The 16,340-nt window shown below is 43.9% G+C and overlaps 1 protein-coding gene across 1 annotated transcript in view; it reads right to left on the bottom strand.

Moving 5' to 3' along the window:
• Positions 1-16,340, bottom strand: part of KIZ (kizuna centrosomal protein) — a 123,579-nt gene that overhangs the window by 5,298 nt on the left and 101,941 nt on the right. The window contains 2 exon segments of the mRNA XM_017883187.1: positions 9,255-9,351; positions 13,214-13,318. Of these exon segments, the coding sequence (XP_017738676.1) occupies positions 9,255-9,351; positions 13,214-13,318 (202 nt within the window).

Raw genomic sequence — 16,340 nt, forward strand, 5'->3', positions numbered from 1 at the left:
GGGGGGGGGGGGGGGAGGAGAAAGTCTCATGCACAAGGCTGTAAACACAAACAACATGAGAACCATCTATGCGAGTGTGTGCTAGTCGTCACTTAACTCATCAAAAGCAATCAGCCAGCAACGCTCAGTTCCACCACGGAGGTGACCCACTGAGCATTTCAGGGACCTCGCTTCTGCATGTGGCACTCTAGGAAAGAATGATTTCCTGAAGCCATGTCTCTATGAGGCCACTTGAACTTGCTTTTTCTGTTTGTCCTGTGGTTACACAGTGTGGCTTTGAGAACATTTAAGCCACAGGGAGCCAGTAAACATCCCAGTGAAATGTGAATTAATTGTGTAATGGTTCTTAATTGTCTGTGTTACTGGTTTTCTCACAGGAGACATGTTTCAGAGCTAAATGTGCGTGGTGCATGGTCTACCCACGGAGACGGGCAGAGTGTGCTTTTCAGTGTTTTGTTCTCCACTCTCATATCTAAGGGGCAATTATTTTTCCTTTCGGGAAAATCTCTGAAAGTCAATGTGACCCTGCAATTCATAGTTGATTTTTTTTTATTATACAGAATTCTTAGGGTCAACATTTTTTTCTCTAGGTCATGCCTAACATGTAAAGCTAAGGCAAGGCTGATGGAGAAGCCTGAGAACTTTCTGTGGTGTGCTGGACAGAGCCAACTACTTTGGCTACTAGAGTAGATCAAAGAAAAATAAAACTGCATTTCAGAAAGTAAAATAAATCAAAGAGTTAAGGTTGTAGGCCATGGGATACGGTCACCATGTGGTCTTATGTGCTCGGAATCTAACTGCCAAATCTTTGCTGAGAGTGTAGAAGTAACGTTTTCATCTTGTAAGGCAGAGGTTTTCTGTAAAGAACCAGAGAGTAAATAGTTCAGGCTTTGTGGGCCATACGGTCTGCCACAACTACTCAACTGTGTTTGTAGCACGAAAACAGCCATGGACAATTTGTAAACTAAAAGATGTGGCTGTATTCCAATTAAACTTCATGTATAGACACGGAAATTTGAATTTCATACAATTTTCACACGTCATAAAACATTATTCTTTTAATTTTCATCCAACCATTAAAAATGTGAAAACCACTCTTAGGCTGTATGGACCCAGGCAGGGGCCTGGGCATGGCCCAAGGGCCATTACTGTTGTAAAGAATTGCCTCACATGAGGCCCATGCTGCAAGTCAGAGAGCCTGCCTTTCCCCTGCACCGTGGCTCAGGGGCGACTCTTGGAACCCCAGAGGGTAGATGTGGTATTTTTTCCCTAGAAGTTTACAATTGGACTAGAGGTCCTACTTCAAAATAAACCATTTTCAGGCAAGACACTGCAGATGATTAACTGAGTAAATTAAAATATAACCATAGTCTCATTTGAATGGGACAATTGGCTGGGTGTGGTGGCTCACGCCTGTAAGCCCAGCACTTTGGGAGGCTGAGGCGGGTGATCGCCTGAGGTCAGGGGTTCGAGATCGGTCTGGTCAACATGGTGAAGCTCTGTCTCTACTAATAATATAAAAATTAGCCGGGCATGGTGGTACATGCCTGTAATCCCAGGTACTTGGGAGGCTGAGGCAGGAGAATCGCCTGAACCTGGGAGGCAGAGGTTGCCGTGAGCTGAGATCGCACCACTGCACTCCAGCCTGCGTGACAGAGCGAGACACCATCTCAAAAAAATTTAATTAATTAGTTTTAATTAATTAAAAAATAATGGGACAATTATCTCTGCAGAATTTCCCAGTAGCTTTGGTCATTTTTTCTCCCAGCTGTGCCAGGAATGCCCCATTCCCATTAGGGAGGTGTTCACTTGCTGCCGTTCTGCTGTGCTGACTTCACCACATCTCCCCCTCTACCTAGCCATTAAGCCATTTTATTTTGGATGCATTTTGGTAACTGCTTATAAATTCCCCTGCTATTGATAAACCAGATTAGGACAATGCTAATCAACATCACTTTTGTTCTCAACGTTGTTAAACTTAAGAAGTTAGGGCCAGCCAGGACTTCAACAGAACAGGTTTGATCTGAGAGCAACCCTGGTACACAGTGAACACGCTACACATGGAGTCAGGATGACACAGTGTGCTATGGAAAACAGTAACAATTACGTGTCAGTTGTTCATTTTATATGAACAAAAGGCTAATGTAGCTAGAATTGGTCTACACAGTCAACATCAATATAAAGTTAGACAGTAAGGATGACTGACAATAGTAGGTTTTGCTTTGTGGAGCCAACAAGTAAAGACAAAAATGAGACACAGAATACCCAAGGCCAAGAAACCCACTATTCAATTAGAACAGGGCATTCACAGATTATCAATCCAGAGCCTTCACTGTACAGTGGTGGAGCCCAGAGAGGTTGAGGGATGTGTCCTAAGACACATAGAGTGAGCCAGCAGCAGAGTAGAAGTGGAACAAAATGCTCCTCCCAGGACACTCCTACCAATGCACACCCGCCCCAAAGGGCCTCCTGAGCAGTAGTAAAACAGTAGGGCAAGGAGAACCCTGTCGCAGCATGTGCCTGGCTATGTGATCTGCTTTCAGAAGCTGAGACAGAATCAGCTCTGGGGCCAGAGAGACTCTGCTCACTCGTGATCCTGGGCAAGATCCCTACCTCTTCAAGCACCGGTTTTCTTGTCTGTGGAATGGGGACAGCAATGCCTTCCTGGAAGTGTTCTGAGAAGTTTGCAGACAATCCTGTGAGAGCCTGCAGAAAGCAGACTTCAGTAAGCAGTGCCACTGCACTGTCAGCACATGTGGATCAACAAAAGCATGTGCTCAGTTTGGTGATGTGCAGCCGTGGGTTCTAAGTGGAGGTGATGAGTACTTAGGCACAGGGGCCAAGGAATGGGAGGTTTGGGGACAGACGGAGAGAAGACAGGTCTGAGATGCATGAAGTTTCTTCCTCGAGGAACCCGGTAAGTGGGTGCCCTTGAAATGGGAAGAGACAGGGCAACTGCCTCAGCCAGGCCTTCTAAGAGCAGGGGCAGAGCAAGGCATCGGATTCTGTGCTGGGGCTGCAGCAGCAAACAAGACAGACTCACTCGATGCCCTTGAGGTGCTCATGCTCCAGTGAGGAGACTGACACCAGAATAAATACCATGAAATGGGCTGAAAAGGCAACTGTGGGGTTGGCTGAGAACTGATGACAGTGGAATTGGGGGATGATGTTCCAGGCCTCCAGCATGTGCCAAGAGCTCTCATCAAGGTCAGGGCCCGAAGCCAGACACCTTTCCATCAGCAGACAAGACAGCAGCCAGGAAAGAACCCCAGTGAGACTCTGCAAGTGTGTTCACACAGGTCCTGCTTCCTGAAACTGGAGATGCATGAGCAGACGGCATATTCACAGTCACCACCAGTCTCCCTTTGAAAATGTATGTGTCCACACACACACACATTCACATACACACCCTCTCACACACTCTCACACACACACTCTCTCTCTCACATACCCACACACTTATGCAGATAACTGTATGAAATGCATGATTCCCTGCAGCTCAAGTACATGATGCCACAGAGAAGTGAGGGAACTTGTACAGACTGACTTTTATTTAAAAAAAAAACAAAACTAGAGTGAATGGTGCAGCTATATATCCATGCTTACTCACTCAGGAAGTGCAATGACTATCCAGCACTGGTGATTAAGAAACCCACTGCTAGGCACAGTGGCTCGCTTATAATCCCAGCACTTTGGGAGGCCGAGGAGAGAGGATCACCTGAACTCAGGAGTTCGAGACCAGCCTGGGCAACCTGGCGAAATGTCGTCTCTACCAAAAATATAAAAAATTAGCCGGGCTGTGGTCCCAGCTGCTTCGGAGGCTGAGGTGGGAGGATTGCTTGAGCCTGGGAGGCAAAGGTTGCAGCGAGCAGAGATCATGTCACTGCACTCCAGCCTGGGTGACAGAGCGAGACCCTGTCTCTAAATAAATAAATAAATGAAACGAAACCTGCTACACTGTGGGAGGGAGGGTACTGGGAAGGGTACTGGGAAATGGCTTCTATCCCTGCACTACAGATGATAACAGAAATAGCTAGGGAGACCACAGGAGGGGCATGCTGTACAGCCAGGTCTCTGCTTAGGAAACTTTCAGAAGGTTGAGTTAAGCCTTGAAAAATCTAGGCCTTAACCAGGTAAAAGAGTGGAGCAGGAGCATTCCACTAAAAGCCAGGGACATGAAATAGTGGGTCATATGAGGGCATGACATGCGGTCTGGTTGTTAACTTTCTTGAGCAGGGGGACAAGGGGAGCTGGCTGGTAAAGGTGTGCAGACTGCCCGTGCTTGACAGGGGTGCAGGCAACAAGGGCCCCCTGAGAGATTTGTGGCAGCAAAGGTGGGTGTCAGATACTCATTCCTGGCCAGAGCCGGAGCAGGGGGTGGAAATTTAAAGAAAAGAACAGAGAGAAAGCCTCATGCTAGTAAGACATTGACTCAATGTCATGGTCAATATCTTTTTTTTTTTTTTTTTTTGAGACGGAGTTTTGCTCTGTCACCCAGGCTGGAGTGTAGTGGCACGATCTTGGTTTGCTGCAAACTGCCTCCTGGGTTCAAACGATTCTCCTGCCTCAGCCCCCTGAGTAGCTGTGATTACAGGCACCTGCTACCATGTCCAGGTGGCATTTTTAGTAGAGATGGTGTTTTGCCATGTTGGCCATGCTGGTCTTGAACTCCTGACCTCAGGTGGTCCACTCACCTCAGCCTCTCAAAGTGCTGGGATTACAGGTGTGAACCACTGCACCCAGCCATCATTTGTTTTTGTTTGTTTGTTTTTTTGAGACGGAGTCTTGCTCTGTCGCCCAGGCTGGAGTGCAGTGGCCGAATCTCTGCTCACTGCAAGCTCCGCCTCCCGGGTTTACGCCATTCTCCTGCCTCAGCCTCCCGAGTAACTGGGACTACAGGCGCCCGCCACCTCGCCCGGCTAGTTTTTTGTATTTTTTAGTAGAGACGGGGTTTCACCGTGTTAGCCAGGATGGTCTCGATCTCCTGACCTTGTGATCCGCCCGTCTCAGCCTCCCAAAGTGCTGGGATTACAGGCTTGAGCCACCGTGCCCGGCTGTCATTTTTTTTTTTTTTGAAACAGAGTCTTGCTCTGTTGCCCAGATGAGTGCAGTGGTACAATTTCGGCTCACTGCAAGTTCTGCTTCCCAGGCTCATGCAATTCTCCTGCCTCAGCCTCCCAAGTAGCTGGGATTACAGGTGCACACCACCACACCTGGCTAATTTTTTTTTTGTATTTTTAGTAAAGATAGGGATTCACCATGTTGGCCAAGCTGGTCTCGAACTCCTGACCTCAAGTGATTTGCCTGCCTTGGCCTCCCAAAGTGCTGGGATTACAGGTGTGCGCCACTGTGCCTGGCCTGTCATATCATTTTTTAAAAAAGAAAAAATAGCCATGGCCTATTAACAAATATACCCAAGTTATTGTGACTTTGAGGCCTCACCAATTGAGTGTGGCAATAAGACTCAGAGGGTCCTGCCAGGAGCACTGTCTATGATGTCCAGGATAAGGAGGAATGGCTCCCGGCAGGAAGTGTCCTTCCAGTTCTGAAGTCTAATTAGCAGGCTGAAAATAGCGAATTTATGAGAAGACATGGTCTTTAGACTCCAAATTCTAAAATTTTAAGTAATTTTTGACTGCTACCGGAAATCAGTATTACAATTTCTAAAGCAGCAATTTCAGCTGGAACGTTCCTCAAAACAAACATATGTTTCTGAAAAACAGAAGGCAAAAAATAATCCAGAAAGAAAAAAATCCCAATGACTGTGCCAACAAATCTCTGTAAACACTAATTTTAGGTTTTAAAGGTCTACCAGTAATTTAACAAAGTCTGAGCGCCCCCTGATGGTTAATCAGGGGTCCTACAGAAGACGCCACTTTTAGCTACCTGAGGTCAGTCAACTTGTTAACTTTTCTCTTCAAATAATCAAGCAAGTCATTGTTCTTATTTGCTTTGTGCAGAAAAAACAAAGTATGTAAGCTTGTGATAAGAAATGTGACATATTTAGGAAGCTGCCAATTCAGTGGAATTTAACAACGGAGATGTGCCTAACCCAAGACAGAGAAGAGTGCTTTAATATGAGAACCTAAAGGACTTCCAGGAAAACTCATTTTATTTCACTGGACTATTGGTTCCTTATAATCTTTATGTTATCCTGGGGAAAACGGCACAGTGACCAGGCAAAGACAGAAAATGCCACCGCCCCCACCAGAGCATCAGCTGCAGGCTGGCGCCCTCCACTGGCCGTTCTGGTGGCTGCAAGGCTGGCACAGAATGCCACCCATGGTGGCCCTGCCAGGGAACAGTGGCTGGGTGACTTCTGCTACCTTTCCCCCAGGCAATTATGCTGCAAGCACACACCCTTTCCTTTTGGTAAAACATTATCTGGTCCAACCAGTAAGCTGAAGTTACAAGGCAGGAACCAGCAAGCTAAGGGCAGGCTGTTAAAATATACTCTCCATTCAACAAATGGATCCGGGAGAGTGAAAACCACTTGCTGGGGAAGGTAAAGCGAGACAATGTTTGCAGAGGAGAGGAAGCTCTGGCATGCACCCCTGAACAAAAGGGAACAAGTGGTCTTTACTTGGAGAACGGCTTCCTATTAGGACTCACTCCTTCGTACATTATGCCTTTCATCCCCACTCAACCACAAAATGATTTTGCTGAAGCAAATACAATGGTAGAAAAAGATTTACACTGAAAGAATCTTTAATAATAAACTGTTGCCAATCTGCCTACTTGCCTGTGATTTATAATACAATAAACATCGGATTCTATTACGGCTCATGCACTGAAGCTGCTGCTCTGAAAAACGGCATATGAAAGCACCCGAACCCCACCACCATCACAATGAAATGAGCATGTATAAATGTGCTAAGAGTATCTCTTTGCATCTTTTATAGCTTGTGTGTATTAATCTGTAACGCTTATTAAGAAAGTCATTGCTATGCAAAGCAGCACCCAATCCCTTTCTCTGGCTTTTCAACAGGAGTGCACTGTTTAGCCAATAGGACGGACCCTCTGGCCCTCATTCTGCATTCATCACAGGCAACATTTGCACAATGTATCTCTCAAAGGCGGCTGAAAAGAAGGCCTTAATACTCATGTAAACAACTGCAAACCAATTACTTAATGAATCAGGCCCACACATAATGAGGTGCAGACAAAGAGCTATAAATGCATTTTTGCGCCCAAGCCGCTGCTTTAAAGTAAAATCCCTCAGCTGTAGTTTGGGCTTAACTAGCACATCATAATTATTGTCTCTAGGACATCAGAGGAAGCCATTTTTTTTTTTTTAGGTCCAGCGGGTTTTTTTTTTTTTTTTTTTTTTTTTTTTTTCTGAGGTTGCTCATCAGCTCACTGACAAAATAGAGCAAAGAAGAATTTTAAAAGTGCTACAGCAGCACTGCACTGTTATGTTTATTCTCAAGTACCGGGTTTCGAGACCACTTGTAAAAGCAATAAAGCACAAGGAGTGACTGCAGTAAGTGGGATCCTTAAATGTAAGCCCCTAAGAAATTTCAGTGAATCCAGCACAAACAGCAAAACCGGAGCTCTCCAAAGCCCAGGGTGGCGTATTGACAGCACCAAACCCAGCACAAGAACCAAACTGTGACAAACAGCACGCCAAATCTACGTACTCTGGGCCCAGACCTTTTTCATCACTGGATTATTATCAAGTGCCTAGAACCAAGAGTTCCTTGAAGGCCTTTTTGTGTTTTTTTTTTTTTTTTTTTGCTTGTTTTCTTAAAGGGGATGATGAGATTGCTTGTAATTTATTAGGAAATTCATTTCATACAGAAAGAATACTAGTAACAAAGGCTCTGCCTCAATTTGAAGGAGGAAAAAAGTTTGATTTTAGTTTAGTGAAATATAGACAAGATGTGAAATTATTAGGCTGAGAAATGTTCTACAAAATCCAATTGCTTTCTCAATGTCTTCAAACATTTCCTAAAGAACCTATGTAAAGACTGTTGAGGAAGAACTGGGTTTTTTAGTGCCTCTATATATTATTAAGCCAAATGGTAACATTCGGCCCTGAAAACTATCTGTAGAATTTACTGTCTTTTAAAATTTCTTTTAGGAGACCTAGAACTTGAATTTATAATATAATCGTAATAACATAATACTTTTAACACTCTTCCTGTCCCGTTTACCTCCCATTTCCTTCAAAAATATGGATGAAAACTCAGGCATTAAAAATAATAACTTCTGGTAATTAAATGAGTTATCTCCCTAAAACTGAACTTGTCAAGTTTCTAAAACCCATAATTTTAGAAATTCAGTCTCATTTTAATATACTCCAGGTTCTAAAAACATTGTATTGTTTTATAAAATATGAATAAAAATAGGATTTTTTTATTTAAAAAATTCGACATTCCTGGCTCAAATTATTTTCTCTTATGGAACATTGTATGTTATACTAGAAATGTAAAGTTCCTGTTCTAAAATTTCATCACAGACAAGCAGTTAATTCAAATGTAATATAATCATCTGAAGGACACCTTTTCAATGCTGTTCCAAAAGGAAAGCTGCTATGCCATTTTAAATAATATTTAGCTCAAAGCGAAAGAGCAAGGTATTTCATCAGATGACTGCTGACATCCCATCTATAAATTCTAAGTGACCTGAAGCTGCTGTGATTAGTATTTTATGTGAATGACAAATTCAGCACACAACTCTCTTAGCACTGCTCAAAAAACTTACAAGAAGTGAGTGCTACAGTTTGACAAATGTGAAGAGATAAATTTTGTTCTTTATGGAAAATAAGCAAGAAAGTATTAGAAAAGGAAAGAATAATCTAGCCTGAACACTTGGTTAAAAAAAAAGAGAAAAATAAAAATGAATATCCAGCAATTACTAGTTTACATATTAGCCATCACAAAAAGAAGAAACATGCCACTTTATTTCTTTTAAGGCCTGATGTTTTCTCTCTGCCCTTTTTTCTGACAACCTCCATTGTGTGGTCTCTAAGCAGTCCTACTGCGAGCAGCTGTAGACGCTAATTTGTGGTTCACTGAGGTGTCAATTGAGTCTTAAACCAAGGAAACAACAGCTGCAAAACAATACTTGGCTCTGGTGCAAATATTTTCAAAGGTAGACTAAAGTTTCAACTGTTATTTTAGATAAACAAAAACCCAAACCATAACCCTCCAAGTCACACAACAAAATAATATGCAGCTAGAGTTTAATTCATTGCATTGTGACATTTCTCATCTTGTTGCTGCTATTCAGAAAGGCTTTCACAACTTTACCTTGACAAAGGACTTCCTTCACTAGATGAAAAACTAGCTTCCGACGTAATTTTGTTAGCTGTCTTTGTCTCAAATGCACGGCTGCCAATATTCAAACCTGTGATAAGCGTAAACATGGAGAGTGAGGGTTAGCTGTCATGCAGCCACGGGACAAAATGAATAAAGTGGCCTCACAGTAAGTTTGGTGAAACAAACGCCAGCAGAGGAAGAATCTGTTCAAGCCACAGAAGGCAAGGGAGCTTCTGAGGCAGAGAATGAAATGCTGGTAGAATATTGAAAGGGAGTAGGCCGCTTTCCTGTGATACCTAAACAGTAGCCACAAAAAGTGAAAACTGAAATCATCCAAAGAGTTCAATTTTAAATGACCAAGATGCACATGTAGGCATATGGATCTCTACTGTGTCACAAAGCACTGGATAATTCCCATTGTTATAACATACGAGCAGCAAACCAGGGCTCAGAAATAATTGAGATCCGTGGATAAGTTACCCACCTTATCCGCTCTTAAGCCCCTCTGTAAAATCCTCTATTTTCCATCCCATAGAGGAGAAAGAATCTCCACTGAAAATCATCAAGGCCACTCTTTACCAGCCTCAAAAGGTTGAGGAGGAGGATGCACTCCACCTCTTTCTCTGGAGCCAGAGACTTGGATATTCCCACAATGCCCCCAGTTTTTGCAGGGCAACCCCTGACCTTTGCCTTCTGGGAGTTCTCAGCCTTGGATATTTCTGCTACAGGTCTGCTTCTTAATTGGCAGTCACAATCAGAGACACAGCATGCATGCATGGGCATCTGTGCAAAAAGCATTTGCTGAGTTTCTAACCTGGAACCTGCCTGCTTGCATGTACACTCTGCAGCAAAGTGATTATTTTAGAAATGTGTCCACATTCAGCCCAAAGAGGGTGTCCACATGCTTACCAGGAGGAGGTCTTTTCAGACATGAAAACTAAGGCTCGAGATTTAAGAGGCTTTCCTCAGGACAGGTCCAAAGACTCAGAAGTAAATGAAACATGCACTGCTTCTTCATTAGATTTGGGGTGGGCTCCTTGAGTGCAGAGTGCACCACCACCTCCCATCCCTGCTACTTCTAACACTTTGAAGCTGCCCTACACCCTCCAGTCCACTTTCTGTTTTTCTTTTTTTTTCTTTTTTTGAGACGGAGTCTCGCTCTGCCGCTTGGGCTGGAGTGCAGTGGCCGGATCTCAGCTCACTGCAAGCTCCGCCTCCCGGGTTTACGCCATTCTCCTGCCTCAGCCTCCTGAGTAGCTGGGACTACAGGCGCCCGCCACCTCGCCCGGCTAGTTTTTTGTATTTTTTAGTAGAGACGGGGTTTCACAGTGTTAGCCAGGATGGTCTCGATCTCCTGACCTCGTGATCCGCCCGTCTCGGCCTCCCAAAGTGCTGGGATTACAGGCTTGAGCCACCGTGCCCGGCTCACTTTCTGTTTTTCTTTGGGACTCAGATAAGTCCTTAGGATCAGAATGAGAGTAAGGGTAAAAGACAACACACAGCCAAAGGATCTGACCACAATGACAGTGATGGCAAACACAGGCAGGAGCACTTTGAGTATGGGGCAAGGGAAATGAATTTAGGGGTGCCTGACTATATAACCTAGAGTGTCATTTCATTTATGAATAAATTAATAAAAATGCATTAAGTACTAGGTTATTAATAGTACCATAATCCATAATTTCAGATACACATCCAAGGGATTACAACTTATATGTCAAATTTACTCATCTTTTTTTTGTTTTTTGAGACAGGGTCTGGCTCTGTCACCCAGACGGGAGTGCAGTGGCGCGACCTTAGCTCACTGCAACCTCTGCCTCCTGGGTTCAAGCCATTCTCCTGCCTCAGCCTCCTGAGTAGCTGAAGCGCCTGTCACATGTCTAGCTAATTTTTGTATTTTTAGTAGAGACAGGGTTTCACCATATTGGCCAGGCTGGTCTTAAACTCCTGACCTCAGGTGATCCGCCTGCCTTGGCCTCCCAAAGTGCTGGGATTACAGGTGTGAGCCACAGTGCCCAGCCAAATTTACTTATCTTTTGCACTTGTCCAATTAACTACTGAAAATAACACTTACCAGAAACAGATGTGTGGAGTCCCTTTCCAAAGTATGTGTGTCATTTATCCAGCTGAAAGGCTCTGAGCAAGGTGTTACTCTCCTGGGGACTCATTTGTAAAATAGGAGTGTTGAATACATTCTTTCTAATATCCCTCTGGATTCCAATTCCATGACTCAAATGTGAAGACGGTCATGGAAAGCAAACAGTTAAGAGTTTGCAAGTTATGACAGTCTCCATCAGGACAGAGGCCCTGTTTTATAATTCAATAAACTACAATGTCTTATGTTCAAATCACCCCTACCACCACAATGGCTGGCTCTCCTAGGGGGCTTTTCATTGTCAGGCACTGTGCTGGGCACTTAACATGCAGTGGCTCACCAAATCCTCAAAACCACCAAAATAACTGAATTTTGTGCCGCAACTGACTTTAACTACTAATATTATCTAGGAAATAGCTCTCCAAACACAGCTAAGTCTGATGGACCGTAAGTATGTCCCTCGAAAATATCTGTCTGAAAAAGACATTTTTTGTTTTATTTTTTAGATAGGGTCTTGCTCTGTTGCCCAGTGCAGTGGTGTGATCATAGCTTGCTGCAGCCTCAAACTTCTGGGCTCAAGTGATCCTCCTGCCTTATTAGTCTCTTAAGTAGCTGGTAGTGTAGGAACATGCTAACATGTGTGGCTAAGTTTTAAATTTTTTGTAAAAACAGTGTCTTGCTATATTGCCCAGGCTGGTCTTGGGACTCCTGGCCTCAAGCACCTCTCTCACCTTGGCCTACCAAAATGCTGGGATTACAGGCATGAGCCACTGTGCCTGGCTGAAGAAGACATCCTTGAGACAACCAGGAAATCTGAATATGGACCGGGAATTACATGCTATTTAGAAATCACTGTTCATTCTGCTAGGTGAAATTATGGCATGGTGGCTAAGAAAGCCATTAATGTGGATTTCCTTCTGTATTAATCCATTTACTCTCACAAAGGAAATTGAGGTAACTTATGCTTTAAAAACTGGTGTAATGAAAGGAAAACCACTGAAAATAACAGATGTACAATAACAAAGTATAAAAAAACAAAATTATAATTAAAACAAAATCCTAGATTGAAGGAACTATAACTAAGTTTAAAATTTAGCTTTCCTGACTGGGCATGGTGGCTCACACCTGTAATCCCAACTCCTCGAGAGACCAAGGCAGGCAGACAGCTTGAGTCCAGGAGTTTGAGACCAGCCTGAGCAACATGGCAAAACCCTATCTCACAAAAAAAATATAAAAATTAGCTGAGTGTGGTGGTGTGCACCTGTAGTCCCAGCTACTTGGGAGGCTGAGGTGGGACGATTGCTTGAGACTGGTAGGTTGAGGCTTCAGTAAGCCATCATGCCACTGCACTCCAGCCTGGGAGACAGAGCAAGACCCTGTCTCAAAAACAAACAAACAAACAAACAAACAAACAAACAAAATATAGCATTCCTGGGATTTATAATCCTTTCAGTAAAATAACTAAAAATCCCCCAACATTCTGGTGAGGGAAAGCAGCCCAGTACAACACTGCCCATTGAATGACAAAGACACTAGCAGTCGTGGGGAAGAGAAGGAATTTGGGTGTGTCTTCCCAGGGTCACTGATGACAAGTCACTATGATGACATGCTTGGCAGAATCCAGGGCCTGGGAGGGCCACTGCCGTGCTGGCCAGCACATGTCTAGGACACAACAAAAGGGCTTTTCCACATGTCCGTTTGCCAAGGATAAAAAAAGTACTAGCTCATTCTGTCCTGGTGACAGCTTGTTACAGAGCAAACTCCAGAAACCTTCATAAAGAATAACCACCCTTCCCTGAACACAGCCCTGCCTGCCACTTTGGGCCCCTGGACACTGCCATCTGCCCTTACTTACCTGACAAGTGTGACACAGAAGCATCTGCCTTTTGAAACCTGTTTTCAGTTTGATTTGTATTATCCTGAAGGGTAGCCTTCTTCAGCAACTGGTAGGCTTCTGTTTCTATTGATTACAGAAAAACACAGAAATACCACATTTTTTACTGCCCAGAAAGCAGCTTTTAAAATTCTTCCTACGACATGAACACTTCTCAAATGCATGCAAATTATTATTTTTTGAACTGTCACGTTTTAGACATTCTGAAAATAAAAACAATTTAGTTGAAACCAGGTTTCAAGACTCAAAGACAAAATGTATGAGTTCATTTGAGGCAGCCAAATTCTAGTCTGTGGGTCTGTGGATAGGTTCACCATCACAGTAAAACAGTTTCACTTCCCTCTGGGCCTTGTAGAGGCAGCTACAGGAATGAACCAGAAGAGAAAGCCAGCCTTCCTAGGTTGCCAGGTCACTCAGAAACTCTCTTTGCTCTGGCTCTTGGGCTCTCACACTCAAGTGCAGGGGCTCTGGGACAGGGCTGGGGGGATGGGGAGAGGGTCAAGAAGGGTGGTGACAGCTGGATGAGTTCAGAGTCCCACAGCTGAGGAAATCTAACCAAGTCTTGCCACGGGGAAGGAGCGAGAATGGGTTTGCAGAGAGCAAAGCCAGGCATCCACAGGGATCAGTGGCAGCCTGTACATGCTCATGTTCATAGGCTGCTCTTGGCCATGCAGTGCTTCTAATGGCATCTGCTATAAGTGAAATTGGGGAAGACTGTTGGGAAAAACAGTAAACAAAAATACATAAAGAACCTGAGTGACACAACCTTCCCCATTACTCTAAGTTTCAAGAGCACCCAGATGAAATACAGGATGAAGAATCAGAGTTTCAGCACAAACATAACAAAACAGCATCCATGTCTACATCTTCAACGTAACACAAAAGGAGTCCCACTGTCAATGCCAGGGGCTGGCAACAGGTTGGATTCCTGCTTTCGCTGGCTTCAAGGACTTAACCATGAGACCCTATTACTGGATTAAAACTATCATCACACTGAAGAATAAAAACACAACTTACCTTGCCCTACTGAAAATCAGTCAAGATAAAAATGAGTAATTAAAATGAACATTATACTTTGGAATATTAAATACTATATAATTAAAATACGTACAGATCAGGGATTCTTCACTCTGAAGATAATAAATTCTAAGGCAACACTTTTTTAACATTGCTGGATTGTGAAATCAGTTTAGGTCATTGAAACTAGTATTTTGAAAAATCTAATAAAGAAAACATCAGAAACAGTGCATACAGATGGGAAAGTGCTGTTTTGTGTAATGTGTGTGGGGGGGGCGGGGGGCTGGGATGAAAATGTTTCCTGGTGAGGCTGGTCACACTGTCCTAGGATGGCTCCAATGGGATGGTGTCGTGATGCCCTTTGGCTAATCCTAATATCCGCGTTACTTCAAATACACCGTAAGGTAACTGTGAAAGAGGGACAATATTAATAAAACCAAAGACAGAGTGTCTGAATTCTAAAGGTAAGGAATCAGTGTAAAAGAGGTAAAAATGCCCTGTTTTGTTTTTATTTTATAAAATCAACCCAAAAGTTTTCAGCTCTCAGGATACAACTCCAGATCTTAATGACCACATGTTATTTTTACATTCAATTAAACTTATTTCGCCAAGGAAAAGATAGCAAAGATGGGAACTTAAAAAAAAAAAAGGAGCAGCTTCTTGATAAACAAAGCCTCCTGGCCACTGGAAGCTGGAGTTACGTACTGCAAATTCATTTCTCCATTGTCAGAAGGCAAATCACTTGACTCCAGTGAGACGGTGCTCCTGCTTCTCAGAAACCAGGAAAACGTGTCACTGGCAGTCAGAAGGGGATTTCTGTGAGAAGTATCAAGCTAGTAGTCCTGAGGTAATTTCAGATTTGGGGGGGATTTAGCATTCTGCTCAAACAGAAGAAGGGCTGATAGTATTACTGGTTTGAGGTTAGCAAGGGAGGAAACTGCCAATGTGAAGTGAAATCACTTCTAGCAACAAGGCACCATTTTGATACTCTGGAATAGATGAGCCCTTTCTATGTTCCACACTTTCCATCTGGTCCCCCTCCCTTCCTTCCTGAAGAGTGTGAGCTCAGGAGCTTTTGGCTAACCACCCATCCTGAGATGGCTCCCTCTCCTGCCCCATTCAACCAGAGCCCACCACCTCCCAATCACCTCACTGGTGTTTCATCCTTAAGCCTCTGTGGCCTTTCTCCAAGCAGAGTCACCGAAGCCCACCTGGGTAGTTTTTATTTGGGATGCAGCTGCCCTGACCTGAGTCATAAAGGACAGGCAAGATCAGGCTGAGGACTGCTGGGCACATCTCTCACCGCCAATCCCAGTGCGCACTCCCTCCAATGGTTTAAAGGCAAAGTGAAGTTTAAAAGGTACAAAGATGAAGTGCATTCACCTAGAGGAATGACACTCACTGAAGCAGGACCACAGATGTCAAAGCAGGAGAGGGCAGAGAGCCTAGCACTGTTGCCGCCCAACTGAGGATCAGATCCACCAGAGCTGGAGTCGCTCTCCCTATGCATCACCCCCCTATTTAGTCAGAATTGTTGCCCAAAACTATTTATGAAAGTCTGAGAGATGATCTACATAGGAAAAACAAAATTAATAAGGGTTGGTTAAAACAAATTAGAAGTGGTTAAAGGATACATAGTCTGCATAGAACAAGGCTGGAGAATGGAAGGAAAGTTCAGGTATTGCAAACAGACTGGACAGGGTGGGCATTGTGGATGCAGATGCCTCTGGGGCCAAGCAAGTATCTCCAAGAATTGACTATGGCCAGGCAGGAACAGCAGGAAGCGCCTGCCCTGTAGCAGGCAAGGAGGCACATGACTTGTCCATAGAGCACAGCTGCTCCTTGGCTCCAGCCAATTGCTGCCTGGTGGGAAGGTGGGCCTGGTCTTGCCAGACTTCTGCCTTTTCTTTCTTCTTTTTAAAAATAAAACACTGCACAGACAAAACAGAACATATTTGTAGCCTCAAAACTAGATGGTAGTGAGCAACTTTTTGTGTTCACTGAAAGTGGTACAAGAACACTTAGGGAAAAACTGCAGCCAAATAATACAAGCTAGATATCAGGAAAAGCT

The sequence above is a fragment of the Rhinopithecus bieti genome, unplaced genomic scaffold (assembly GCF_001698545.2).
Source record: "Rhinopithecus bieti isolate Rb0 unplaced genomic scaffold, ASM169854v2 scaffold_641, whole genome shotgun sequence".
Taxonomy (NCBI): domain Eukaryota; kingdom Metazoa; phylum Chordata; class Mammalia; order Primates; family Cercopithecidae; genus Rhinopithecus; species Rhinopithecus bieti.